General features: G+C 37.5%; 2 protein-coding genes across 6 annotated transcripts in view; one reads left to right on the top strand and one right to left on the bottom strand.

Annotated features, from left to right (window-relative positions):
* Window positions 1–1839: 1839 nt before the first annotated feature.
* Window positions 1840–23837, bottom strand: XKR9 (XK related 9). The gene is made up of 4 exons (XM_059042837.2): window positions 23757–23837; window positions 20581–21915; window positions 9046–9266; window positions 1840–2601 (listed from the first exon to the last, which is right to left on the bottom strand). The coding sequence occupies exons 2-4, from the start codon at window positions 20850–20852 to the stop codon at window positions 1973–1975; spliced, it is 1122 nt and encodes a 373-aa protein (XP_058898820.1). The 5' UTR covers window positions 20853–21915; window positions 23757–23837; the 3' UTR covers window positions 1840–1972.
* A 2558-nt stretch (window positions 23838–26395) lies between these two features.
* The window catches only part of LOC131743672 (endoribonuclease LACTB2), a 46844-nt gene continuing 46469 nt past the window's right edge, over window positions 26396–26770 (top strand). Inside the window, exon 1 of one of the 5 annotated variants that reach the window (XM_059042557.2) lies at window positions 26396–26672. In XM_059042557.2, coding sequence (XP_058898540.1) covers window positions 26551–26672 — 122 coding nt within the window. In that variant the 5' untranslated portion in view covers window positions 26396–26550. The remainder of the gene's footprint in view (window positions 26673–26770) is intronic. The other 4 variants (XM_059042556.2, XM_067017579.1, XM_067017578.1 and 1 more) reach the window with 4 other exon arrangements.

Raw genomic sequence — 26770 nt, 5'->3', positions numbered from 1 at the left:
GTTACTTCAAGTGGTTTCCCCATATTTTTATTTTTTTTTTTTTTCGGTATGCGGGCCTCCCACTGCTGTGGCCTCTCCCGTTGCGGAGCACAGGCTCCGGACACGCAGGCCCAGCGGCCATGGCTCACGGGCCCAGCCGCTCCGCGGCACGTGGGATCCTCCCGGACCAGGGCACGAACCCGCGTCCCCTGCATCGGCAGGCGGACTCTCAACCACTGCGCCACCAGGGAAGCCCTCCCCATATTTTTAGTCAAGTTTTTTTGGTGTTTTGTTGTTGAGTTGTAGTTATTTCTATATTCTGGATATTAACCCCTTATCAAATATAGACATTTCCCCAAGGAAGATACACAAATGGCTAACAGGTATATGAAAAGTGCTCAATATCACTAATAATTAGAGAAATGCAATTCAAAACTACAATGAGGTATCACCTCATACCCATTAGGATAGCCACTATCGCCACAAAAAAAAAAAACAACAACAGAAAATAAGTGATGGTGAGGATGTGGAGAAATTGTCATCTTTGTGCACTGTTAGTGGGATTGTAAAACGGTGCAGACATTATACTAAAACTGTATGTAGATTCCTCAAAGGATTAAAAATAGGAAAACCATATGATCCACCAATCCCACTTCTGGGTATATATCCCAAAGAGTTGAATGCAGGTTGTTGGAGAAACATTTGCAAATCCATGTTCATTATAGCATTATTCACAAAAGCCAAGAGGTGGAAGCACCCCAATGATGGATAAATAAAGAAAATGTGGCATATATGTGTATATATATATATATATATATATATATATATATATATACAATGGAATATTATCCATCCTTTAAAACGAAGGAAATCCTGTCACATGCTACAACATAGATGACCTGTGAGGACATTATGCTAAGTGAAATAAGCCAATCACAAAAAGACAAATACTGTATGATTAAACTTATATGCAGTATCTACAGTAGCCAACTTTATAGAAATAGAAAATAGAGTTGTGGTTGCCAGAGGCTGGAGAAAGAAAGGAATGGGGAATTGTTCAATGGGAACAGAGTCTCAGTTTTGCAGGATAAAAATGTTAATAGAGCAGCACAACAAATTGAATATAGTTAACACTACCGAACTGTATACTTAAAAATGGTTAAGATGGGTTAAAACGGTCAATTTTCTGTTTTTTCTTCCTCTTCCCTCTTTTCCCTTTTCCCCTACTCAATCTGTCCCCAACTCAAAATATATTCACTGAATCAAGAAAATAGAGAAAAGAAGAATGAGTATCCTGCTCTTCTCTTCCTTTTATTTCCCCACTATGAGTACATCAGTTTTAGCTCAGAAACAATGAGGGAAAAGTTGGAGGGAAGTTCAATTCCAGCCTTCTAATTATGGGAATGAGACCATTTCTTTCAGTTCAGGCTCAAGATGGAAACTCTGCCAGGCCATAGGCAAATATATCTAAGTACCCAAGATCTTCAAAACCAAGTGAGAAATTAACTTAGATAATAAAAACATTATTATACTCTCTAACGTTCATAATTAATGTACTAGAACTGCCCTCAAATTAAAGAAGTCAGGGCTTCCCTGGTGGCACAGTGGTTGAGAATCTGCCTGCTAATGCAGGGGGCATGGGTTCGAGCCCTGGTCTGGGAAGATCCCACATGCCGTGGAGCAACTAGGCCCATGAGCCACAACTACTGAGCCTGCACGTCTGGAGCCTGTGCTCCACAATAAGAGAGGCCCGCGCCCCGCGATGAAGAGTGGCCTCCACTTGCCACGACTAGAGAAAGCTCTCGCACAGAAACGAAGACCCGACACAACCAAAAATAAATTAATTCATTATTTTTTTTTAATGGTTAAGAAGGGAAATTTTTTTAAAAAATTAAAGAAGGCAAAAATAAGACATAACACACATATACACAAACTTTTTCTTTACTAACCAATGAAACAAAAAATAAGAAAACATATCTCTCAAGTGAGTAGCTTATTCCATTAGGAAATACTTCATTCTACAATCTCTTTGAACTGGTTTTCCATCAACTTCATCCAGTTTTGTTTCTTCACTTCTGTTTGGGTGCAAAGTCCCGTAATAAACAATAAGAAAAATAATTCCAAGGAGAAGAGTAAGAGCTATAGTGATGCTGACAGGTATAAAATAGTCTGAATTAAAAACAGAGAGTGGGTAAAACCAGAACACAATCAATATCCCCAATGTGGCCAATACCCTTACAATATAATAACAAGACATTGGACATTTGGTATTCTGTCCCTTAATATTAAAAAATGTAAAGACAAGAATGAATCCAACAACAATCCTGTATATGAATTCCATACTTATGGAAGCACAAAAATCAGTTTGTTCTTTAAATGCCCACAATATACCTAAAAACCAAAGAAATAACAACAGGAGTAAAGCAATCTTAACATTTAAGAATAAAAGAAGCACAACACTCAACATCCAAGATAATAAGGTAAACAACTTGTAAAAGAGATATACGAGTTTAGGACAGGGTCCGTTAAGGAGGTTTTTATCAGGTAAGGATTTTCTTAAAGCTACTTGATAATCAACAGTCGACCAAGAAATAGCACAGCAAGAGACCATGATGGTTGCATCTACAAAACAAAAAAGTTTTTAAAGATATAGTTATAGGAATAATAATAGCAATATTAAATTACTGTATGCCATACATGCTTCATCTGTATATACACACCCATAAACACGTCAAGTACTTTGTATACTCATCTCATTTAATCCTTTGAAATAGATATTAATATTCCTGTATTACATATGAGGGAATTAATGCTTAGAGAATATATATACATTTCTTGACCCAAGTCACATAGCCAGCAAGTTTCAGAGATATGAGATTTGAACTGAAATCAGCCTGATTCCAAAGTTGGTGTGCTTAACCACTACATTAGATTGCCTTATAAGACTGTGAATAAATTCACTGGACAAATTTTATTGAGCAACTGGTACAATGGAAACTGCATACTCTGGAAGTTCTCTAAGAGACTACAGTTATAGTTCTAGCTTTTCCAGTCTTTTTGGCTTTGACCTTGGGCATATACCTAATTCACTAAGAAATGACATCATGAGAGAGAAGAGGGCAGGAAGAAAGGGAGGGAGAGAGGTTAAACAGAAATTTAACATAAGTATGAGGTATCAACAGCTCAATTTCCCATATATTTAAGATGATGGATCAAATGAACAAACACGATCTAAAACTGACAAATTTCTGTAGGCTTGGCACCTTTATCCCATTTTTTCCCCAACAAATAACAGAAAAGTAAGTCCATTACTACTTTGGAAAAGCATGTCATTAGCCCCACTCTCAAAGCTGGAGACGGAGATTAGCTCAAGATTGTAGAGTAGAAGGACGTGAACTCAAAGCTGGGGACTTATAAAACTGAAAGCAAAGATATTAGAGAATTAGAAGGAAATAATTTAGAGTAAAATAGAGAATGCTCATCATTCCCACTTAGCCTCACTGGAGGGCTATATATTAGGATAGGAAGGCAGACTTAAGATAGATCCTCTATTGAAAACGATTATAAATGTCTTTGCCCACTCTCCTGGTTTTAGCATATACCACTCTGAACTGTGCAATTAGTTGGGCTTCTTTTCTTTCTTCTTTAATTCAAAAATATTTGAATTAAAATATCACTTTCCCCTAAATTTCCCTGTGATATCATTTTTATAATTGGTTTTAATTTCTACCAAACCAGTACATATACATCCTTTTTAAAAGTTGGTAAGTGCTAAAGAACTTATAAGAAAATAGCAGTAGATTGCTCTACCCCTTCTCACCTCTTAGCCATGACCCTCAGAAAAAATTACTATCAACTCTTCTACCTTTACTTCTGACATGTATCGCCATATTTCTAAATAAAACACATACTGTGCTATTTCTTAATTTATCTACTTTAGACACTGATTATTAATTTCCTACGTGGGAAGGGGAAATTTTTGCACATGCACACATATATACACACCCTCCTTCCATTTTCCTCTCCCTCCTTCTACCCAAAAGAGTAACATCACAATTTTTGGTAAAATCAATATTGTGTTTACCTTAGTATGACTACATAAGTATAACCTCTTTGACTGCTCAGCCAAGTACTACATTCTGATCATATTTCCTTTCTTTTAAAACTTTTCATTGTTACTTACTTTGCTTAGTTTTTCATGACTCTTATCAGTATTCCTCAGCAAATTCTTCAAATTAATTGATTAAACTCCCCTATATACATCTTTTAGGGGTTTTTTTGTTGGTTTTTTTGTTTTTTAAGAATATGATCCTTCTGCTCAAAGGTGGTTGCTGTCAAGGTTTGCTTCCTGTCTTCCCAGAACTTCCCTTCACCTCTCTTCAGGGCTGACTTCCTGTTTCCTGTTCCAATATTTCCTTCTTGCTTCATTCTCATGGTTTGATCAAGCATTCTCCAGACATTCCAGAGAAAAGTTGTACCTAAGCTAAACTTTTGAGACCACGTATGTCTCAAAATGTCTTTATTCTACCTTCATGTTTGATACACAGTTTCAGCAGAAATAGAATTCAAAGTTTAAAAATGTTTTCCATTGAAGCTTTGAAGTCATTGATCTATTAAATTCTAATCTCAAGTGTTATGGTTAAGAATTTCAAAGCCATTCAATTTTCCTATCCTTAAATGATCTTTATCTTCTCTCAAATCTTCTAGAATCTTATCTTCATCTTTGCGTCTCTGAAATGTTATAATGATGGGCTTGGTATGGGCTGTTTTTATCAACCTTTCAATCTAGTAACCCACATCTTTCAGAGACATGCTGTTTTTATTCTTTGGTGGCTTCCCTAGAAATCACAACATGCATATTAAACATATCAAAGTTTAAAGTAAATCAGTATTTTTACCTCACAGGTAGATTTATCATGAAGGTAGTGAAGCCTAAATTTCAGGGACCCACACTTGCCCAGACTCCTTCCAAGCCTGGCAAAGCCCTGGCAGTGTGTTCACTTTGTCACATATATTTTATAAAATTTGGAAAAATAAGGTATTTTCATTGCAGTTGCTAAAATTCCCTGTCTCCTACTTTTCCTCTCTCACATTTTCCCTAGGTGTATTGGAGCAAGCTGTGGTCATTTTGGGGATCTGGCTAAAGGGAAATTGAGTTGAGAATAGTTTAGGTTTAGGGGGATATGTTTACAAGATTTGCTTGAATAATTATGATTAGTAAGTAACAGATCTAGGATTCTCAAGCAGTTTGCCTGATCTTAACACTTCACTATCTTGCTGTCAATAGGCCTTTGATTCCTTAATATCAAGGCATGATGGTCTATCCTCATCCAGTTGGCACTATTAGTTTGACATTATTTCCCATTTCCTACTTACCTACCTGTTTCCAATACATTTTTTCTGCTCATTTTGCTAATCTAATCTATACATTACACTCTATCCAAATGGAATTCCTTGTCTTTGCCAAACCATGCCTTTGCTTATGCATTTCTCCCGATATGAAATGACCTTGCCCAATCACATCCATACAGATTCTTATTAATTTCTTCTGATTTGACATTATTGACACCAGTAAAGAAAACAAAAGACTCCCACTATTCACTAAAGGAGACATTGACAATAAACAAGTGTTGTCAATTCAAACAGTATTTAAAATTAGTTACTTCATCAAAAAAAATCTTGATATACTCTGATCTTATACCACATTATTGAAGACATTGGTAGAGTTTTCCCCAAATGTGACAACAATCAAAAAATATACTTATTATCAATACTTCGTGAAGTTGAAACTTCTCTAAATTAAAAATAAACATAAGGGCTTCCCTGGTGGCGCAGTGGTTGAGAATCTGCCTGCCGATGCAGGAGACACGGGTTCGTGCCCTAGTCCGGGAAGATCCCACATGCCGCGGAGCAACTAAGCCCGTCAGCCATGGCCGCTAGGCCTGCGCGTCCAGAGCCTGTGCTCCGCAACGGGAGAGGCCACAACAGTGAGAGGCCCGCATACCGCAAAAAAATAAATAAATAAAATAAAATAAATTTTAAAAAAACTAATTTCGATTAACTATGCTAGAAAAAGATTGAATTTTTCTTTTCTCTCTGTGGAAATTATATCATAAAATCATTATCAAATTAAAAGCCAATCAGAGTACACAGCTAAAAAATTAGATGAGTATTAAAATAATAAAAATATATTACTTTTCTTTCTCATGAAATTTGTGGTATTTGTCAGCTTTCTTATTCCTGTAATTTACTGTTATTTTATTTTTTAAAAATTCTTACTTTGATGTCTTTTATGAATTGAACTGTATTCTTCCAAAATTCATATGTTAAAGCCCTAACCCGCAATGTGACTATACTTTGAGATAAGGCCTTTAGGGAGATAATTAAGGTTAAGCAAGTTCGTAAAGGTGGGGCCCAAATTTAATAGGACCGGTATCCTTGTAAGAATAGAAAAAGATACCAGAGATCTCTCTTTCTCTCCATACACAGAGGAAAGACACGTGAGGACACAGCAAGAAGGTGGCCATCTGCAACCCAAAGAGAGTCCTCACCAGAAACCAACCCTACTGGCACCTTGATTTTGGATTTCCAGTCTCCAGAACTATAAGAAAATATATTTCTGTTGGTTAAGCTGCCCAGTCTCTAGTGATCTGTTACGGCAGCCCAAGCAGACTAACATAATTCTGTTTTCCTAATATTACATTCTTCTTTTCAAAACCAGGGTCTCTCTAACTGTTTTTGTTTTACACCTCAAAAACTGCAGATGCACTTTTGCTTTACCCTTCTTTTCTCCTGAACTATACAAGGAATTTAAAAGTTTAACTCCATCCATCTTCCACCTGACTTGCATGCTACTGCTTGTCTTCATTCTATCTTTTTTTTAGCCACATAGTATTATTTTTGTTTATGCAGTCAAGTTTCATTTAGAGGTAGGTAACTTCACTTTTACCCTGAGGAGGGTGACTTTTGGAGTGCCAGTTTTATGGATTAGGATTTTCTACCAGATGTCCCTCCCTTGTGAGGACCCTGAGTTTTGTCTCCAGTCCTCCACACCCTGGGCAGCCATCAAAACTGAATCTGCTTGTTTATAAGGTTCAGTAAAAACCCTCAGGGTATAAAGCCTTCACAGTCCTACTCAACCCTGCTGCATTCCCACTTTCATGCATATTTTGGCCTGTTGCATCAGATTGTTTTAAGCTTTTATGAAGACTTTTGAAAATACTTAACCAATTGTTTTAGATAATTTCAGGGGGAGAGTAGATTCAAATAATCTACACTTTTAGTGGTGGTGGAACTGATTTGAATAACCCAAGTTTTCTATCTGCTTTCCATCTTCTAAATATTTGTTGACATTTCTAATCTGCTATTCTACTCTGCATTCTCTTTGTCCTTATGGGTTTATACTGTTTTTACTTGTTACTCTCCTCTTTAGCATGATTTCAGAAGGAACAAAGAAAAGAATTTGTTCAGTCTTCTGAAGTAGTTCTATTTATAAACTGATTTTTTTTACATTTTGAATTATCCTTCCTGATTATCAAAACAATACGTGGTTACTGTAGAAAATTTGGAAATTCAGAAAAGTATAAGGAAGATGAAATAGATAAAATCATTCACAATCCCACCACACAGAAGCAGCCACAGTAAACATCAGCAGATCTACCATAATACAGGTTGTAAACTCTATATGCTGAACGTTAGCTTCAGGGACTAATAAGTCCCAACCCACAAATTCTTTGCATCACAAGGAAAAAGAGGTCTCATACACAGTAGGTTCATTTCAGTGGTGCACTAACAATCAAAGTAAAGGTACAAATATTAGAAGGGACTACAATCTAGAGGTTTATGGGAAACTGGGAACAAGAAGACTGTTTGGGGAAATGAAGTGTTCTCACAGGTGAGTCTAGCATAGAGGGAACTCCAGGGGAGAGGACAATCTGCTACTCTGAGGTGAATCCAAGTCTGCATGGAATCCTAGTCACTAATGAAAACTGGGACTATTTTTAGCAAATAGTTTTTTTTAACATCTCAAATTAAACACCTATTAAAAGATTTTCTTAATGGAAATACCAAATTGTCCTTTAAAAATGTACATTTAACCCTAATGAGGAAATCTGCTATAAAAGAGCACCATATCGGCCAATTTGCAAAACTTTCATTAGTTTTGTAGCACTTTGTAGCACTTTCACCCAATGATTGTGATTCTGGGAATTTACCCTATAGCTAAACTTCACACATGCAAAAGAATGCATGCATAAGACTATTCACTGCAGTTTTTTTGCAATAGTAAAATATTAGAAACAACCTAAATTAACATAAAGAGGGAGCCTGTTAAATAATTCATGATACAACCATAATTTGTAATACTACGCAGATAAGAAAAATAAATGAGGGCGCTCTTTCTGTACTGATATGTTTAGATCTCCAAGATATGTTAAGTGCAAAAAACAAAAATGGTTTTTATGTTACCATTTCTATAAAAAAATTTTAAAAAGAGAGAGAGAGAAGGAAAGAGAAAGATAGGCTTTTAAATTTTTTTTTCTGAAAGAATCATCAAAAAGCTGACAATAATAGTTTGTTTTATTACTGAACGTAAAATAGTTGGCTGGTGGGAAGCAGCAGCATAGCACAGGGAGATCGGCTGGGCGCTTTGCGATGACCTACAGGGGCAGGATAGGGAGGGTGGGAGGGAGGCTCAAGAGGGAGGGGTATGGGGATTCGCTTAGTTGTGCAACAGAAACTAACACAGTATTGTGAAGCAATTATACTCCAATAAAGATCTATTTTAAAAATATAAATAAATAAAAAATAAATAAAATGTTCCAAAAAAAAATAGTTTGTTTTCTGGGCAGACAAAGGAAGGGAGAGGAAGAAGGGGAAGGGAGACAGTATACCTTTATATACCTCAAAGTACCTTTGAACCATGTACTTCTTTTTCAAAACAAAACAAAAAAAAAAATTCTAAAAATAAAAACAATAAGAATAATTCTAACACCTGCCAAAGAGTTACACAGTTGACATAAAATATCAGTGGCATCCATCTAACACAGGCTGTTAAGAAAGACTTACACTGAGTGAAATTTTCTTGACCATGTTCCAGAAGGATGTAGAGCTGAAGAGCAAGTTGTGGGCAGCCTTCCAGGTAGGTCTCAAATAGCCTGAGCATGCTCAAATCTGTCACCCTATCTATAACTTCTTTATGAGGATCGATTTGTTCTTCCACGAAATTATCCGTTTTGCTGGTGTACTTGAAAGCCACATGATAACCCTTTTTCAAGGCAAACCAATACCTGTAAAGTAAACATGAATATTTATCTTCAGTAATAGATTATTTATAACATGTGTGTTAATTTACATAATCATTTTAGAAAAAAAAAGCAACATGTGTTTAAGAATAGAATTTTCCCACAAACTTTCTCTACTACAAATTTCTCTCAACTTTGTAAATATTTCATGGTAGCTTTATTGAGGTTCAAGACTCCACAATTTTTATTGCGTGTCTGATGTGCCAGTGTGTGCTAGCACTGTTAAGCATACATGATCTTCTTTCATCTTCACAGTTATTATGAGAGATGAGGTATTATTCCCAAATCACAGATAGGAAAAGTTAGGCTGAGAACAGTAGAGTGATTTGCTTAAAGTTACAGAGAGTAAGGGGCAGACGTAGAGTCCAAACCTGTATCTTATCATTCTTAGTCTTAACCACTATTTTCTGAAAGACAAAACTGCAATTTCCACTTCATGCAATTTATCTTAACTAAAAGACAAATACATGCCCTTATGATAATGTCAAGGTTGAAGATGAGATTGAATCTTTCAATTTAATCTAGCAAATAATTACTGTTGAGCCTTGAACACGTGGAGTTAGGGATGCCAACCCTCTGTGCAGTCAAAAAATCCATGCATAACTGATAGCTGGCCCTTTGTATCCTCAGTTCCACATCGGTGGATTCAACCAACCTCATATCGTGTAGTACTGTAGTCTTTACTACTGAAAAAAATCTGCATAGAAGTGGACCCACACAGCTCAAACCCATGTTGTTCAAGGGTCAAGTGTACTCCATAATCTACAAGGTGCTAGGCTCTGTGACCATTACCACCCTAGAAAACAAAATTTCAAAGATTCCTAAAACATCCTTGCTCAGGCTCTTCTTTACAAAGAATTTTTAAATGAACATGACTTATCATCCAAGTAAAATTAATAACAAAAATAATTGAAACACTTATTTCAAAAATATCTGAGGCTAGCAATAAGACAACCAGGATTCTAGCCCAAAGCTTATCAAAACTCTTTACACCTCAGTTTCCCCATATATACAATGAGGGCAGTGATATATATCCTGTTTCAACTTGCTCCTTCTGTCAATGTTTCCCATTTCAGTAAATGGCACTAACGTGCACCATATTGCTCAGACCAAAAATGTGGGAATAATTTCCGACTTCTTTCTTTTTCTCATACCCTATAAAAATTCCTCAGCAGGTTTTGTTGGTTCTTAGTTCTAACTTCAAATATATCCAGATCGAAACACATCTTATCACTTCCACTGCCTCCCTCCTAGTTTAAGCAGCCAACATCTCTGTCCTGGATTACTTTGATGGCCTCATAATTGGTCTCTCTGATTCTACTCCTGCTCCCTATACATCCTATTCTGTGCACAGCATCTAGATTGAACCTGTTAACCATAATTTAGATGTTATCCCTCTACAAGAAATGTTCCAATGATTTCCTTCATACTTAGAATAAAACACAAAGTCTTTACCCCATCTTACAAGGCCCTCCATCATCTGCCTTTCTCTCTCATTTCTCCCACAATTTTAGTGTACCTTTCTTACTGTTTTTCCCAAGTTAAAGGCCTTTGTCTTTGCTACTCCCTCTTCCTTGAACTCTCCTAAACCCCAGAGATTTTGCAAGTTTACTCCTTAACTTCATTCAGGTCTCTATTCAAATACCAGTTCCTCACAGAGGTCTTTCCAGATCACACCATCCATCGCATTCTATCTCTTTATCCTACATCATTTTTCTTTATCGTCACTTGACACATTATTTTTGCTTATCTGTACCTTCTCACAAGAATTAAATCTGCATGAAAGCAGGGACTTTGTTTTGTTCATTGCTATATCCTGAGAAACTAAAATAGTACCTGGTACACAGCCGCTCTCAAAAAATATTTACTAAATGAATGAATAAATGAGAGCTCATGACAATCTTTCCATAAAGATAAAGAGACAGTAGATATGAAAGGACTTTGAAAAGATGAAAGTAAAATACAAATATAAGATATTCTCATTTTAAACAAGATGTATACACATATGGATATGCAAAGATTCTTCACCTAGCAAATAAAAGTATATTTTTACCATCACAGTTTTAGAATAACATGGTCCATTATATTCAATGTGGACTAGATGCCAGGGTAGAATGTCTACAAAAATGATGAAGGCGTGACCTCCACTTTCAACGACCTTACAACCTAATAGGAAGGTCAAGCCTATAAACTGCTAGCTGCAATACAAGGCAGAAGAAATAACCACTCAACAGAAATGTAAATACTATGTTGTAAAAGTATAGGGAAAAAAATGATTAACACTGTCTAGGATTTATAGGTGAGATTTATAAGTGAATTTATGTTTGAGTCTTTTCTGGGTACCTGGCACAATAAGGAGTTCCTGTATGTATATTATGTACGACTAATATGTAATACAGTATGTTCTTAAAGCTATCTATCCTTTTAAAGCAGGAGGATACTGCTAATTGAAAAACTTGAAAAATTCACAAATATTAACAGGTACATACCTAGAACAAAATCAGTACAGACAGCATAGAGTGGGAAAGCCAGCAGAGTACAGTGATTAAGTGTACAGACTCTAAAAAAGCCAGGATGTTTGGATTCAAATCCTTGCTCCATCACTTCCTAGTGATGCCTCAGTTTCCTCACCTGAAAAAGGGGGTAATCATCATATCTATCTCATTGGGTTGATATGAGGATTAAAGGAGTTAATACACGTAAAATGTTTAGATTAGTAACTGGCACATGTTAAGTGGTGTATCAGTGCCTGTTAAACAAACAACAACAGCAACAAAGATGGAGCTGTTTACAGATGTACACATTAATATTTCCAGTGACTTTAGAGAGGAATATTTTTCTAATTTTGTAGCAATTAATAGCAAACCTATACAAAGTTCTGCTTATCTGAGGATAATTTCATGAGAAGGGGAATATGAATATAATTTTTTAATCAATAGGATATTGTTTCAGTGATAAAGAGGAAACAGCTTCCAGTAATGATGGATTCCCTTGAATCAAGCTCACCTTCCTACTGATGACAATGATAAATTACAGACAAAATATTAAAGAAAGCAAGGCACGGAAGAGCAACCAAAAGTAGGAAGAAGGATGAGGGCACTTAACCCTTGAAAGAAGGGAACCATACTGCAGGAGATGCATTTATCTGGCTTTTTGTCTACCAGCATCCCACAGTCCAAACGGCAAAAAGTAGATACAGCTCAAGCAGAAAGTTGTACTGGCTCAAAGAGTGAGAGGACTGAGGTTGAATCTGCCAGAGTGGTTAGAAATTAAGAGGGATCCTAGAAAAGAGGGAGCCACAGAGTAAAAATACTCCCAAATCTGCATATACCCTCCTTAAATCCTTGGCCAACCCCTTACTATGTATATCTAGGGTGAGGCTCCAAGGAACTGAGGAAAAATGGCAAGAATGAGCAGAGATTTTGGCAGCTGTCTACCACAGGGAAGAGTTTGGAGTTTAAGTTCCACCAAACTGGAGGGGTTTGGTAAATACTTCAAGCATCCCATTGAAAAGCCAAAAGGGTGATACTTTAGGAGTAAAGACCATACTTCAGGTCTATAAGACTTCCCCTAGGACTAAGGACAAAAGCAAAATAGACCTTCGCTAGCAAAGCCTAAACCAAGCCTCTGTATCACGTCAAGGTAATTTGCCAATAATTTAACTATCTGCTTTCTCTTCAATGGAAGATAACAGAAACCAGAGTCTCTACAAGGTATCAATCACAATGTCCACTACACAATAAAAAATTAAATGATATGCAAATTAAGAGGAAAATGTAACTTATGCTAAAGAGCATAATCAGTTAATAGAAATATATCAGTTAATAGGAACATACCCACAGATGACCCAGATATTGAAATTAGCAAACAGAACACAGAGAGAAAAAATTAGGGAAAAAAATTAACAGAACCTCAATAACAAAGGTGTAATTGAAGTCCCAAAAGAAACAGAGAGAGAGAATGGGGCAGGAAAAAAAAAAAACTTGACAACATACTGGCGAAAAATATTTTCCAAATTTGATCAAAAACAATAACATAAAGCTCAATGAACCCAAACAGAAAAAATAAAAACAAAACAATATGTAGGCCCAGAAGACAACTATATCAATAATTACAGTAAGGGCTTCCCTGGTGGCACAGTGGTTGATAGTCCACCTGCCAATGCAGGGAACACGGGTTCGTGCCCCGGTCCGGGAGGATCTCACGTGCCGTGGAGCGGCTGGGCCCGTGAGCCATGGCCGCTGAGCCCGCGCGTCTGGAGCCTGTGCTCCACAACGGGAGAGGCCACAACAGTGAGAGGCCCGCCTACCTCAAAAGTAATAATAATAATAATAATTACAGTAATATATGAAATGTAAATGGATTAAACGTTTCAATAAAAGATTGTCAAACTGTATTAAAAAATCAAGATTCAACTCTATATGATTTGGAAGAGACTCTCTTTAAACATAAAGACACGGATAGTTTGAGGGACTTCCCTGGTGGCACAGCAGTTAAGAACCCGCCTGACAATGCAAGGACCACGGGTTCAAGGCCTGGTAGGGGGAGATCCCACATGCCACGGAGCAACTAAGCCCATGTGCCACAACTACTGAGACTACACTTTAGAGCCCACAAGCTGCAACTACTGAGCCCACATGCCACAACTACTGAAGCCCACACACCTTGAGCCCATGCTCCACAACAAAGACAAGCCACAGCAATGAGGAGCACTCACACTGCAACAAAGAGTAGCCCCCACTCACCGCAACTAGAGAAAGCCCGTGCGCAGCAACGAAGAACCAGTGCAGCCAAAAATAAATAATAAAATAAAATAAAATTTTTAAAAGACGCAGGGCTTCCCTGGTGGCAAAGTGGTTGAGAATCCAAGTTTGAAGATACATGAAGCAAAAATTGTCAAAGTACAAGGAGAAAAAGATAAGTCCACAATATTAGAGTGTTTTACACTCATCTCTCAGTAATTGAAAGAAAAGGTAGGCCAAAAGAAAAAAATCAGTAAGAATGTAACAGATTTTAATAACATTATCAACATATTGCCCTAATTTATACATTTAGAGAACACTATACTCAACAACAGCAATTTACAAATTATTTTCAAATGCACATGGAATATTCACCAAGTTAGACTATATGTTGGGCCATAAAACAAGTCAATAAATGTAAGAAGACTATAATCACACAAATTATGTTATCTGATCAAAACAATATTTAATGAGAAATCAACAATAATAAGATACCTAGGAAAATCCTCAAATATTTAGAGATTTAAGTAAAGGGCCCAGATCCTCAAGTTTCATAAATATTGCACCCTAGGAAATTTGAACACTACCAGATGACCTCTCTCTAAAGCATTTTAAATAGGAGAATAGGTAAGAAAAAATGTTCAACTATTTAATGCCCATTTAAAAAACTCCATGAAGAAGGGCCTAGGGACCTGCGGAAGGAAGGAGACTCATCTCCATTGTACTTTCGTTCACACGATTTGAACATTTTTTACCAGTTATTTTAAAAGAACAACAATAACTTCCATATTTTAAATAATACCAATGCCTTTCATATACCCATCAAAGGAAAAGTCTCCTTTGGCAAGGAGAAAGGTTTTATCACAAATAGTACATAAAATGAAAATACAGTAGTGTCATCTAATTTATATTCTGGAAAATGAAATGTTCTACTCCACAGACCCCTGAGCAGTGAGAACATACTTAGTGGCAACAGGCACTTACATCTAATAAATAATTCATGTTGACATTCCTTGCCTTTCATCTACCAACACAAACTCAATTTATCTATTCTGTAGGGAAATTAATCTGTAGTTCAGTAAATCTCACGTTTTTCCATACTTAGTTTAGACAGACCCTTGGATAATTTGCCCATTTTTATGAACTTATATTTTAAATTAATTATGTTTTAATTTTTGCTTATTTCTCACTATTCATCTCAGTATTCTGCCACTTCCTGAACTAAGAAAATACAAAGAAAAAGAAAAACAAAAAGAGGGAAGTGTCTGTTTATCAAGTACCTGTTTATCACTAATAGCAAACCTAATTCAATTTTTCCTTTTATTCTTTTTTTGTTTGAATAGGCAAAATATTCAAATAATTCAAAAATTTTTTTAAAGTTATTCGCTGAAAATACTCCATGCCACTCCTATGACCTAACTACCCAGTTTTCACCCTCCCCTATGACCATAAGAATTCATGGTTACTACTTTCATGTGTACCCTTCTAGAGTTTCTTTATGCATATACAAGGAAGCATAAGTATATATGCCTTTTCACCACTTTGTTTTACACAGACTGTAGCATATCATATCTCCTGTCTGCACCTTGTCTTTTCACTTAAAACTACATATTGGAGATATTTCCATTTCAGTACATAAAGTACTTTATCATTCTTTGTAATAGCTATGTAGCGTGCCATTGCATAGGTATATCATGAACTCTACCAACAGACATTTCAATTGTTTCTAATATTTTGTTGTTACAAAGAATACTACAATTGAAAAGCTGTGCATATGTCATTTTACATGTCTGCAAGTATGATAAATTCCCAGAAGAGGAACCTCTGGCCTAAAGGTATGTGCATTTGAAATATGGTAAAACTGCCCCCCACAGAGATGGTACCAATCCACACTCCCATCAACAAAGTATAAGAATACCTGTTTTCCCATGCCTTACCAAGAGAGTGTATTATCATTTGGATTTTTGCCAGTCTAGTAGGTGAAGAATATCTCAGCGAAGTTTTAATTGGCAATTTTTTAATTATGAACAAGGCTTAGCATCCTTCAGACAACTTAAGAGCCATTTGCATTTCCTCTTCTCTGAACTATCTTCACTGTTTTCCCATGTTTCAACTGGGTGGATGACCTTTTTCTTTTTGACTTCAGAAGCTCTTTAAATAATAAAAGACTAGCCCTTTTTCTATTCAAAATTGCAAATATTTTCTCCTGTTAAAGCTGTTTTCCTTTTTGCTTTGCTTTTGTTTGTTTGGGAGATTTTTGCTTTTGTTTATTGGCATGCATTTTTTTATCATCAAATCTATAATTTTTATAGCTTAGGGATTTTAAGTTATGGTTAGAAAGGCTTTCCCCATTTCAAGGCTATAAAGGAATTTTCCCATGTTTTCTTATAATATAAATATTTTTACATTAAATATTTGATTCATTTGAAATTTATCCTGGTGTCTGATATTTTACCTAGATGTATAGTCCATAACATGCAATCTGAAATTATCCCAACTCTAAAGTGAATCAAAACCGTTACTGTTCTTATGCTGCATATACTGGCTATTGCTTCCTCTTACTTCCATTCTGGTCAATTTCTACAATCTGTGGTCTGTCCATTTGAATGGCAAACAGGGGAAAAAACTATTTTCTTGTCCTTGTGGTGTGGGATTTAGTGTTGGGGGTTGGGGGGCTGTGCCTAGTGCTACTCCAGAAACAAAACTCTGCCAGTTTATCCTTTCAGATTTTCTTCTGGTTAGGAGGAGTTAGAGCACATGTTCTGTCATATCAAAGACTGTGAAGCTGAAGACATAAACTACAACATTTTAAAACTCTCCCAATACTGTACTTATCTCTATGTTTCTATCAATATACTTCTAAAGATTTCACCTTCATCACAGAACAGGCTAAACTCTTTTCAAGATCACGTGCCATGTTAGAGCAAGGGCTAACCCTGAACTTTGTGTGAAGGTCCAGTTATAATTCACGTATTTTTTTTTTCCAAATGGCTACCTACTTGTCCCCACATCCCTAACAACTAAGCAAAGAAATCAGTAAGAATGAAGAATCTCTGTATGTACAAGGGAACTCCCATAAGGCTATCAGCTGACTTTTCTATAGAAATTTTGCAGGCCAGAGGGAGTGGCACCATAGAGTCAAAGTGATGAAAGGAAAAAACCTACAAGCAAGAATACTCTACTCAGCAAGGATATCATTCAGATTTGAAGGAGAAATGTAAAGTTTTACAGACAAGCAAAAGCTAAAAGAGTTCAGAACCACTAAACCAGCTTTACAAGAAACGTTAAAGGAACTTCTCTAAGGAAAAGAGACCACAACTAGAAATATGAAAATTATGAAAGGAAAAATCTCATTGGTAAAGGCAAATATACAGTAAAGGCAGTAGATCAACCACGCATAAAGCTAGTAGGAAGGTTAAAAGATAAAAGTAGTAAAATCATCTATATTCACAATAAGTTGTTAAGGGATACACAAAACAGAAAGATGTAAAATATGATGTCAAAACAGTAAACATGGGTGGTAGGAAGCAAAAATGCATGGTTGTTAGAAAGTGTTTGAACTTAAATCATCATCACCTTAAAATAATCACATATCAGTATAATGATCAGATTGTTATACATGAACTTCATGGTAATAACTAACCAAATATCTATAATAGATACACACACAAAAGAAGAGAAAGAAACCCAAACATAACACTAAAGATAGTCATCAAATCACAAGGGAAGAGAGCAAAAGAAGAAGAAGCCAAAAAGAACTACAAAACAACCCCCAAACAGTTAACAAAATGGCAATAAGACCTATCTAACAATAATTACTTTAAATGTAAATGGACTGAATGCTCCAGTCAAAAGACGTAGACTGGCTGAAAGGACACAAAAACAAGACCTGTATATATGCTGCCTACACGAGACTCACTTCAGATCTAAAGACATACAGACTGAAAGAGAGAGTATAGGAAAAGGTATTCCATGCAAATGTAAATCATAAGAAAGCTAGGGTAGCAATACTTATATCAGACAAGATAGACTTTAAAACAAAGACTGTAACAAGAGACAGAAAAGGACTTACATAATGATAAGGGGATCAATCAAAGAAGAAGATATAACAATATGGATATACATATGTACCCAACATAGGAGCACCTAAATACATAAAGCAAATATTAACAAACATAAAGAGAGAAATTGACAATAACACAATAGTAGGAGACTTTAACAACCCACTTACATCTTGGAGAGACATAAGATCCAGACAGAAAAACAGTAAGGAAACACTGGGCTTAAATGACATTAAACCTGATGGACTTAACAGATTATATATAGAACATTCCATCCAAAAGAAGCAAGATATACATTCTTTTCAAGTGCACATGGAACATTCTCCAGGATAGATCACATGACAAGCCACAAAACAAGGCTCAATAAATTTAAGAATATTGAAATTATATCAAGTATCTATTCTGACCACACTGGCATGAGACTAGAAATCAACTACGAGAAAAGAATGCAAAAAACAAAAACAATATGCTACTAAACAATCATCACTGACAAAATCAAAAAGGAACAAAAAATACCTGGAGACAAATGAACATGAAAACACAATGATACTAAATCTGTGGAACACAGCAAAAGCAGTTCTATGAGGGAAGTTTATAGTGATACAAGCTTACCTCAGGGAACAAGAAAAATCTCAGATCAACAATCTAACATGTTAACAGTCATGTTAGATACAGCAAGAAGGTCTACCTTAAATTTGTTTGGAGTCCCAGAAGGAAAAGAGACAGAAATATGGTAAAGAAAATGTTAGAAAAGATAATGACTGAGAATTGTGCAGAATTCATGGAAGATAATAATCTATAGTATCAAGAAAACCAGGGCTTCCCTGGTGGCGCAGTGGTTGAGAATCCGCCTGCGGATGCAGGGGACGCGGGTTCGTGCCCCGGTCCGGGAAGATCCCACATGCCGTGGAGCGGCTAGGCCCCGGTCCGGGAAGATCCCACATGCCGTGGAGCGGCTGGGCCCGTGAGCCATGGCTGCTGAGCCTGCGCTCAGCGGAGCCTGTGCTCCGCAAAGGGAGAGGCCACAGCAGTGAGAGGCCCGCGTACCACCAAAAAAAAAAAAAAAAGAGAACCAGCAAATCCCCAGCAGGAGAAATAAAAGTAAATATATACCTGGATATATCATAAACTTTAGAAACCCAAAGATAAAGAGAAAAATCGTAAGAGCAGCCAGAGGGAAAAAAAGAAGACAAAATACTTTTAAAGAGCAACAGTAAGATTGACATTTAACTCTTCAATAGTGACAATGGAAACAAAATGAGAGAAAATAACTACTCATCTAGAATTCTACTGCCACTAAAATCTTTCTCAGGAAAGATGGCTATTAAAATAGCCCAACTTTTGGGCTTCCCTGGTGGCGCAGTGGTTGAGAATCCGCCTGCCGATGCAGGAGACACGGGTTCGTGCCCTGGTCCGGGAAGATCCCACATGCCGCGGAGCAACTAAGCCCGTGAGCCATGGCCGCTGAGCCTGTGCGTCCGGAGCCTGTGCTCCGCAACGGGAGAGGCCACAACAGTGAGAGGCCCGCATAACGAAAAAAAAAAAAAAAAAAAAAAAAAAAAAAAAAAAAAAATAGCCCAACTTTAAAACCTAACTGTAGCAAAATATTACATTATCCTCTTAATATATCTTTTTATTTTAACACCAGTGTTTAAACTTTTATTTCACACCATGCAAGGTCAATTATAACACATTAAAAAGTGACAAGAGCTATAAGCTGCAATTTTACATTTATATATTGGAAATGTCCATTTTCAAAAGCTGAATTACCATGTTGCCATAACAGCTAGGCTTCAATTCAACTGTTTATACAGATAAAATTTACTATGAAAAACAATGATTTTATATGTCTTTAATTCTTCTCTTTACCTTTAATATATATATTGCTTTGAACAGAATTAAATCCCTTAAGATAATGAAGAAAAGGTCATGTGAAATTAGGTATATGGAGAATCACAGAATTCTCAGGGCTTATTTAGATTCTATTTTCTTTAACCAGAAAACAGGCTTTAAACAACATGATTCTTAAGGTTGTTTTCAGTTCTGTGGATGATTCTGTACCAAGCTAACCACATGGTTACTGCGTTATTGCAGTAAAAATTTCACTTCATTAAATCAATGGTAAAAGTAACTTAAAAAATTAAGTGCTCTATCAGAGTTGCAAGTGAAAGGCTATATTTACATAATCAGTCTTAAAATATAAAATAGATGAGAAGAGATTCACAAGACATAGAAATGAGTCCTTTTCCTTCTCATAAAAAAGTGATAACATATTAGAAAAAGTAACTTAATTAGGTAAATTAAAACATTCTATTAATGAACCTGGAAAATTCTGACAGCTCAATAATTCACACAAGCACTACTAGTGAGAAGCAAGTAACCTTTGTGCTACATGCAAATAGGGGACCTTTGTACATCTGACTACCCAGATACAGAAAGGTAGCTTCTGTCTGAAAAAAAGAATAATAGTGTTAATGATCAAAAGTATATGCTCACCTTGTAAAAACTCCTCCTTGCAAGCAATGAAGTAGAAGAAAACAATGCAGACTTTCTTGGCCTGATTCCTTTAAATCATCCTTGAACCAAGAATAACTAAAACACTGGGCCACAAGTGTTCCAAAGAGCATAAAGCTTACTGTTAAAATACCGAAAACAAACTGTCCCTCATAGAAAAACCTGACAGACACCCAAATATCCACAATTAAATCAGTTACATAGATTATAATGCCAAGAACCGACATCATAAAATTTAACTTAGTATATTTCATTATGAATCACTATATCTCTTGGTTATCTACCTCCTTCTCTCCTACAAAAAGAAAAAAAAAAGAACAAAACATTAGTGCATCCTTTCGTGTAGCACTGAATTTTAATTTCTACTCCCTAAACCTATTTAAAAGAAAGAATAAATATTATGAAATTGGAACACTAAAACCAAGGTGACTAATTTTAACTTTCTTTTCTAAACCTCTAATCCAGTTGTTACAAGGCTTTATTCAATCTTCTGTCTCACAGTGTTCTTCATTACAGCTGGCAACACCTAAAATGAAACATCATAAAAGATTCTAAAAATCCTGAGTATAGTATTAAAAACCCTAGGCCATGACTTTATCAAAGTCCTACTTTTTCTAAAAATAATATATTACCACTAAATATACTTTTTATAATATATAGCTTTGGGAAAGTAAAGTGTCAGAGATATATTTAATAGTTGACAACTTCCTCTCAGACTACTTACCTTTTAAAACACATAACCTGCTCACAAAGACATTTACCACAGGACCATTTATAGTGGCAAAAAACTGGAAATCATCTAAATGTGTCAACAAAAGGAGTTAATAAATAATGGTAGAGTCATAAATGGAATATTACAAAGCTACTAAAAATAAATGTAACAAAGGTATAATAGCTGTGAAAATTCTTAATTTGCTTTTTTTTAAGCATTTAAAAAATTTAGTTAGTTAGTTAGTTTTGGCTGCATTGGGTCTTCATTGCTGCACGCGGGCTTTCTCTAGTTGCAGCGAGTGGGGGCTACTCTTCGTTGCAGTGCACGGGCTTCTCATTGCGGTGGCTTCTCTTGTTGTGGAGCACGGGCTCTAGGCACACGGGCTTCAGTAGTTGTGGCATGCGGGCTCAGTAGTTGTGGCTTGCAGGCTCTAGGGCACAGGCTCAGTAGTTGTGGCACACGGGCTTAGTTGCTCCGCGGCATGTGGGATCTTCCCAGACCAGGGCTCGAACCCATGTCCCCTGCATTGGCAGGCGGATTCTTAACCACTGCGCCACCAGGGAAGTCCCGAAAATTCTTAATATGCTTTGATACGGCAATTCCATCTAAGAATCAAGCATAGGGAAATACTTACAAATGTGCACAAAGATATATGCTCTTTGCAGAACCTTTTTTAAAATAGCAAAAAATTGAAAACAACCCAAATGACAATTGAGAAGCCTAATTCAATAAATTAGGGTACATCCATACTAAAGAATACACCATGCAACCTTTAAAAAGAATGAAGCAGCTTTGTATAACCTGACTTCGGAAGATCTCAAGACACATTAAGTGAAAAAAGCAAGTACCAGAAGGATAAATATAGCATATTGCAATATATGCTTCCTAATTTTACATGGAGAGGAGAAAGAAGTTGGGAGTAGGAAGCAAATGCAATTTTAATCCTTTAAATATTCTTTCATATTGTTTGAGTTTTTTACAACAGACATGTAGTAATGTATTATATAATTTCTTAAAAACAATAGTAAATGATATTTATAAAGAATTTTGATGACTGGAGAAAGTATTTATTCTACTAATAATAGCTAACATTTACTTACCAATACGTGCCAGGCGTTGAGCTAAATGCTGTACATAAAATATCCTCATTTAATTCTTACATCAAACTTAGGAGGTAGATATTATTACTATGAACCCTATTTTAGAAATGTAAGCTGAAAGCAATCTGCAGATGAGATCTGTCTGACTCAACAGTGGTTTCTTTAACTGTCCTAATTTTTTTTTTTTGGCCATGCTGTGCAGTCAGGGATCGAACCCACGCCCCCTGCAGTGGAATCACAGAGTCCTAACTACTGGACTGCCAGAGAAGTCCCTAATTAATTGCTAACATTTCATATAAAAATCTAGATTTTTCCCTGCTACTGTAGGGAAAATGCAGGGGCCTGGGTTCGATCCTTGGTCAGGGAACTGGATCCCACATGCCACAACTAAGTTTGCCTGCCGCGACTAAAAGATCCCACGTGCCACAACTAAGACCCAGCACAGCCAAATAAATAAATATTTTTTAAAAAAACAGTAAAAGATCACTAATCATAGAACACCATAACAATATATAACAAATATAACAATAATGGAAAAGTTTGAAATATTGTGGGAATTACCAAAATGTGACAGTGACACAAAGGGAGCAAATGCTGTTGGAAAAATGGTGCTGGTCGACTTGCTCAATGCAGAGTTGCCAAAATCTCCAATTTGTAAAAACCACAATATCTGAGAAGCACAATAAAGCAAAGTGCAATAAAACGAGGTAGACCTCCATGTGTGCATTTCTTAATCACTCTCCCCACAAAGAGAGCTTCCTTTACCTGGCATGGATAAATAAAACACTAGCCATTTTGAGACAAGATTTGCAAGATGGGAAAAAATAATTTCTAAGAAACTTAGAAATTGCATTGCTGGCAGAACATCAGACTCAATAATTAACTAATCTGATCTGGCAACTTCTAAATTCCTAATTTAGTGAAACAGAACATAACGCCAACTAGAAAGAAAACTACACAGCAAAGTACATAATAAACATAGCAGCTCTCATAATAAAGGGCCTGCAGCTCCTTCAGTAATCACATAGTTGTATAACTTGTATGGAGGATAGTTCACCTTTATCCCTACACTTGATCACTGTTCCAATACCACCTTAGCAGAAATAATGCCACCTACAAAATTTGACTTCACTTGGAAAATTCATGACACTTACTGACGTAATAGGACAGTTTCAATACAATTTCATTCAGGGTCAACACAGCTGTGTGGCTACCTGGCTGCCAGCCAAAATACATAACCTTTGCCCACTGTAGATGATCTCTTCGCAATAAAGATACCTGAAAGAAATACAAACGAGCAAACTTTCATTTATCAATCAAACTTAACACGTAAAATACGGGCTTACTTGTTACATATAAGAAGCCTTCTTTAACTCAAAGTCCCTTCCGGAAAATCTTCATCCTGGAAATCTTTTATTTCTTCTTCACTGAAAATAAGCATAATTAAGGGGTGTGTAAACCTTGAACATCGAAACTAAAATGAAACTGAAATCACCTGTTAGTCATATGTGGGATTTTCTAATCCAGTGATGACAGAGTCTGTATCATTGTGACCGCAATACAATCCTTCGGCCATGGATCACGGGCCCAGCCGCTCTGCGGCACGTGGGATCCTCCCGGACAAGGGCACGAACCTGTGTCCCCTGCATCGGCAGGTGGATTCTCAACCAGTGCGCCACCAGGGAAGCCCCAGTACATCCCTTTTTAACCATCACATTGGGGGAAGGAATTACAGGTTGACTAGGTTACAAGACTTTACTGTATTATCAATTAAGTTTTAAGAAGATACAATTTGCCTCACAGTATATCTAAGTGGACAATTCATGTTTGAAAGGGAGAGAGAGATTCTTGAATCTGAAATACTCTAATAATTTATCATTAACAGAGCCGCCCTATTTTTTCAAACTGTGTATACCTTCTCAAACCCTATGCCCCAAGAACATATGATTGTTGGTTTCTATTTCGAAAATAAACACTACAGTTCTTCTATTTCCAAGCCTTTGCTCAAGGTTATTTACTATTTACTTCTACCCCCATCTTCCTGAAGTTCTATCAGTCTTTAAGAATCAGCTCAAAACCCACACCCTCTAAGTTTTCCGAGATCTTCCCGATCAATTTGATTCTCTCCTTCCTCCTTGCAATCCCATCACTTCAGCTATACTTCTCTAGGATTTACCCACATATGCTTTAAAATAAGATCATATACATCTCCTTCCTGGTAATACACCTCTAGAAAGCTAACTATCTTATTCATTTTAACACACACCCACACATCCACAACAATACTTTACATGTTATAGGTAGAGGATAAATTATTGTAAATGTAACTGAACAGAATGTAAAAATCATTGGTATTATTTCTTGGGGAGGAACTTAAACTTCAAGTCTCATTGCTAAACATATTCACAAAGACTCAATTTTCTCTCTGCAGCCTGTATCTTTCTTCTGAGCTCAACCCATATATCTGTCTGTAGATTTCTTTATGGGGATATCCCACAATCACCTCAATTTAAACTAGTCTAAACCAAGTTCATTACCTACTCTCTGTTTCTCCTCTTCTGCTAGTGTCTAATGTCTCCATGACTCTACTCAAGTCACTTAACTTTTAAATTATTTGTTGGGCCCATTTCTTCATCTACCCAGTGAAGAGCTTGACAATGAATTCAATGAAATCTTGATGGAAGGAACAAGGGAAATTTTAATTAAAAAAATAAAAAGCTAAGGGACAAGAGAATGGAGCTGCCCACGTAATTAGTTCCACCCTCTTCTCAAAGGTTTGCTGACTTTCCAGCAGAGAATTTTTAGAAAAGGAAAATAGCTTCTTGCCTGAAGAGCTACTAACTGATAGCAGACAAATAAATAAATATTGGTGAGCTGAAAATACCTGATGTAGGGAATTTTGATGGTTATTCCAAGCAATTTTTAAAGGACTTATTGCTTGCCTTCCCATTGCAAAGGGGATAATTACGTGATTATTTCAATGAAGGTTTTTGACACATGAAGAACAGACCTTTGAGACACAGGCAAAGAAGTCTGTCACACATAATCCAGGTGTGTTTTCAAGAAATTTGGAGTATTAAACTGATGATCTGTAAAATAAATATTTTATAAATTCCAAGAGTCCTTTCTTCAGGAATTCCTGACAAAAATGGATGTTAAAAATGTATGTCCTGGGCTTCCCTGGTGGCGCCGTGGTTGAGAATCCGCCTGCCGATGCAGGGGACACGGGTTCGTGCCCCGGTCCGGGAGGATCCCACGTGCCGCGGAGCCGCTGGGCCCGTGAGCCGTGGCCGCGGAGCCTGCGCGTCCGGAGCCTGTGCTCCGCATCGGGAGAGGCCGCAACAGTGAGAGGCCCGCGTACCACAAAAAAAAAAAAAAAAAAAAAAAAAAAAGTGCCTTCCTCTTCACGCTGGGAAGCTTAAATGAGAGAGTGGCACTCAGCACAACAGTAAGTGCTAAATAAACCTTCGTTACTGCTGTTTATTGTAAAAGGACACACACACACACAGGACACACGACACAAGCACGACATACAGGACACAGGACACACACAGGACACACGCATACACCCCTCACCCTCGCCTGAAAACCCGACGAGCGATCCTTCCCGGGATTTCGTCCTCAGTAACTAACCCCAAACCCCTCGCTCCATCACAAAACTTCCCCGGTTAAAAGGTCTCTCGTGCACTTGAATGAACTCGTCTGCCTGGACACAAACTACTGCGAAGGCACCACTTTCTATGACAGGCGTTAGCGTCCGCTGGCCGAGAACACAGTCTGACCTCGGGCCGCCTCACACCACACGCCCACCAAATCCCGCGCGCTGTGGCCAGCGAAACCCCGGCAGCATCACGTGGCCGCTGGCCACGCCCCTCGCGCAACAACCGACTCCTCCTCCCTTCCCGCGCCGCTCGCGCGTTGTCACGTGCTCGCGGGCCCCGCCCGCGGCACAGTAGCTGATTTCCACTGCCCGCCCCTGCGCCTCACGTGACCTCTGCCCCTGGCCCAGCAGCCGAGCCACACCCCGCTCTGCACGCGCGGCGTCACGTGACAGCTGGCCCCCGCCCCACCCCCAGCCTGGTTGCTTGTTCCGCTCTCCGGCTGCTCTTCTCGCTCAGGGCGGGCGAGCGGCGGCTGGAGATGGCAGCCGCCCTGCAGCGCGTCGAACGGCTGTCCAGTCGGGTGATTCGCGTCCTGGGCTGTAACCCGGGCCCCATGACCTTGCAGGGCACCAACACCTACCTGGTGGGGACCGGCCCCAGGTAAACGTTTCCCCCGTCCCTCGACCCCGCATCCTACACATCGACCCGCGGGACGCACGGAGCTGGGGCTGCGAGGGCTGCTCGCCGCGGGCGCAGAG

This window comes from Kogia breviceps, chromosome 17 (assembly GCF_026419965.1).
Source record: "Kogia breviceps isolate mKogBre1 chromosome 17, mKogBre1 haplotype 1, whole genome shotgun sequence".
NCBI lineage: Eukaryota > Metazoa > Chordata > Mammalia > Artiodactyla > Physeteridae > Kogia > Kogia breviceps.
This window is presented reverse-complemented; position numbering and strand designations above follow the sequence as displayed.

Bases quoted from the DNA above. Each gene is read 5' to 3' on its own strand.
- XKR9 (XM_059042837.2), bottom strand. From the start codon at position 20,852: ATGAAATATACTAAGTTAAATTTTATGATGTCGGTTCTTGGCATTATA. The intron at 9,267-20,580 runs GTGAGCATATAC...TTTACTTTACAG, and splicing joins CAAGGAGGAGTTTTTACAAG to GTATTGGTTTGCCTTGAAAA. The intron at 2,602-9,045 runs GTAAGTCTTTCT...TTTGTTTTGTAG, and splicing joins TCAAGAAAATTTCACTCAGT to ATGCAACCATCATGGTCTCT.